Source organism: Hydra vulgaris, chromosome 01, assembly GCF_038396675.1.
Source record: "Hydra vulgaris chromosome 01, alternate assembly HydraT2T_AEP".
Taxonomy (NCBI): domain Eukaryota; kingdom Metazoa; phylum Cnidaria; class Hydrozoa; order Anthoathecata; family Hydridae; genus Hydra; species Hydra vulgaris.
The window spans coordinates 48,835,950-48,838,392 of record NC_088920.1 but is presented as its reverse complement, the minus strand read 5'-3'; the positions used below and the strand labels follow the sequence as shown (position 1 = coordinate 48,838,392).

At 29.6% G+C, this 2,443-nt stretch overlaps 1 protein-coding gene across 1 annotated transcript; it reads right to left on the bottom strand.

Moving 5' to 3' along the window:
- Positions 1 to 280: 280 nt before the first annotated feature.
- Positions 281 to 835, bottom strand: LOC136074481 (uncharacterized). The gene has a single exon (XM_065786804.1). It carries the CDS (start codon positions 833 to 835, stop codon positions 281 to 283), a length of 555 nt encoding a protein of 184 aa, XP_065642876.1.
- Positions 836 to 2,443: the final 1,608 nt, after the last annotated feature.

Below are 2,443 nucleotides of genomic sequence, written 5' to 3'. Positions count from 1 at the left end.
TAATTCCATACGCTTTTAATTTTAAAACGAGTCTTTTGTGCGGCACTGTGTCGAAAGCTTTCGCAAAGTCTAAATAAACCACATCTACCGGACGATTCAGTGCGATATTTTCTGTTAAATAATCCACAGTTTCCATGAGATTTGTCGTGCATGATCTAGATTTAACAAATCCATGTTGACACTTCGATAAAAATTTATTGTTCGTAAAATGTGCCAAATGTGAGTCTTTTATTATGCTCTCCAGAATTTTACACGGCAAAGAAGTCAGTGATACTGGTCGTTAATTATTCGCTTCTAGCTTACTGCCTTTGCTCTTAAAGATTAGGGTAATGTTCGCAAATTTCCATTGCTTAGGTAGTTCGCTCTTATCAATCGAAGACATAAATATCAATTTGATTGGCATTGCTAGTCCTTCAGCGCAATTTTTTAAAATGATAGTACTCAATTGATCAACTCCACATGATTTCTCAATGGATAATTTGCTTAATCTTGTTACTACGTCACTGTAATTAATTGCACTCTCGTCAAAATCTAAATATTTACTCCCACATCTCGATCCGAATTCTGGTAATACTTGGTCGCCCTCTCTAGTAAAAGAGTTTTGAAAATTTTTGTTTAAAATGTCAACAATCTCACTAGTCGTATTTGTAACATTTCCTTCGACGTTTTTTATCGCTTTAATTGAGCTCTTTACATTTTGTTGATCGTTCACATATTTAAATAGTATCTTCTTGTTTCTAATCGATTTGTAGACCAGTTCGCGTTCGTATTTTTTTCTGGCTTTTCTCGTTTCAATTTTAACTGTTTTACACAATGCTTTGTATTCGTTTACCATATTTTTGTTTTTCCAATTTGTGCAACAGTTTAAATGTCTCATTCGTCTTTTGTTCTTCACAAGTTCTTTTAGTTCATTGTCAATCCAAAAAATTCTTTTACGAGTCCTGTTTTTCGAGCTATGACACGGTATATATTTTTGACAAGCTTCGTTAACATAAAAAATGAGCGTGTCGTACATCTCCTGGACATTAATTGCATCAAAAATGTTTACCCAGTCTGTATTTGTAAAAAAATTGTTCATTCCTGCGAAGTCAGCTTTTTTTTAAATATATTTCCGATTGCTAGCTACAGTTTTTGTCTCATGGTGATTTAGTGCATATTTAAAGCAAATTACAAGATTGCCTTTGCTTATATTCCCTAACACCGCATTTGTCTCAACTTGAAATAATCGTAATTAATCGCAAAAAAATCGTAAGAAATAATAGTAATTTTGTATTGTGTTTTTTTTTTGTTTTTTTTAATTGTTTACAACAGTTCAAGGATATGATTTAACTAATAACTGTGTGGATTCTTCTTGATTGATGCCTAAAAGATCTTTTGAAGGCAGTTCAGTATTATGTTTTTATTAGAGTTTAATTTTTTAGATTGTTGACATGTAAAATTGAAAATTCAGTCATTAATTGTGGAAAAAATTCTGCTTAAATGAAAAACTTATAAAGTGTGCTTGGCTGATTAGTTTAACTAGTTTCTATGGCGATGATTGATTAGTAAGAAACTTATTTACTTTTTATGTTTTAACTAAATGGTTTGTTATTGTTAATTATTATGTCATGAATTATTTGTGAGATAATTATATTAAATTTTTTATTTGCATTACTTAGCACAAATATTTATTTTTTCTTCAGATTGGTTGTGTAATAGGCTTTATTATCTTATTTATATGATGTTCAGTATACTGTTACATAGTTTTTGAACCACTTTTAGAGTTGGAAGTTACTGAAAGAGAAAAGATGAAGTTTATAAAGCAAGATAACAATAAGTTGCAATTTATATAAATCAGGAAAAAAAGATGAAAAAAGTGAATTTTAAAGGACTGATGTTTGAGGAAAAAAACTAGATGAATAAGAATTTTTGGAGCACTTAGGAACAGTCATAGTAAAAGGATGCAAATTAATTGAATGACGAGTAAGAGAATGAATTTTAGTAGATGGCACAAGAGACGCTAGCTCTTTATAGTATTTATAAAAATAGGGTTGGTTCCCCAAAAGCATTGCATTTCTATGTTCCTAAAATTAAAATATTTTGTTTTAGGCAGAATATCATTACTTGATATTAGTAAAAGTGTGTAAAATTTAAAGACTGTAAAATAAAAGGTCAATTTCTGACCTGTGCTTATTTAACTACCAATTTCTTATCAGTAACTGGGTCGAAACCTTTTAGAAAAAATTAAAAAATATGAATCCATAAAGCTGCTCAACAAAATCTATTTTTGACTAAAAAACATAAATAAAATTTTCTGCATTTTAATAAAGTTTTTCCATTCCATCCACTTTTAGTTAATCATTCACAATGGAGGCTTATTTTAAATAAATTAGGTCTGGATTTCACAATAACATCAAAACTTGAATTTGCTCACAGAAAAAAAATATCCACATTTTTTGTAGAC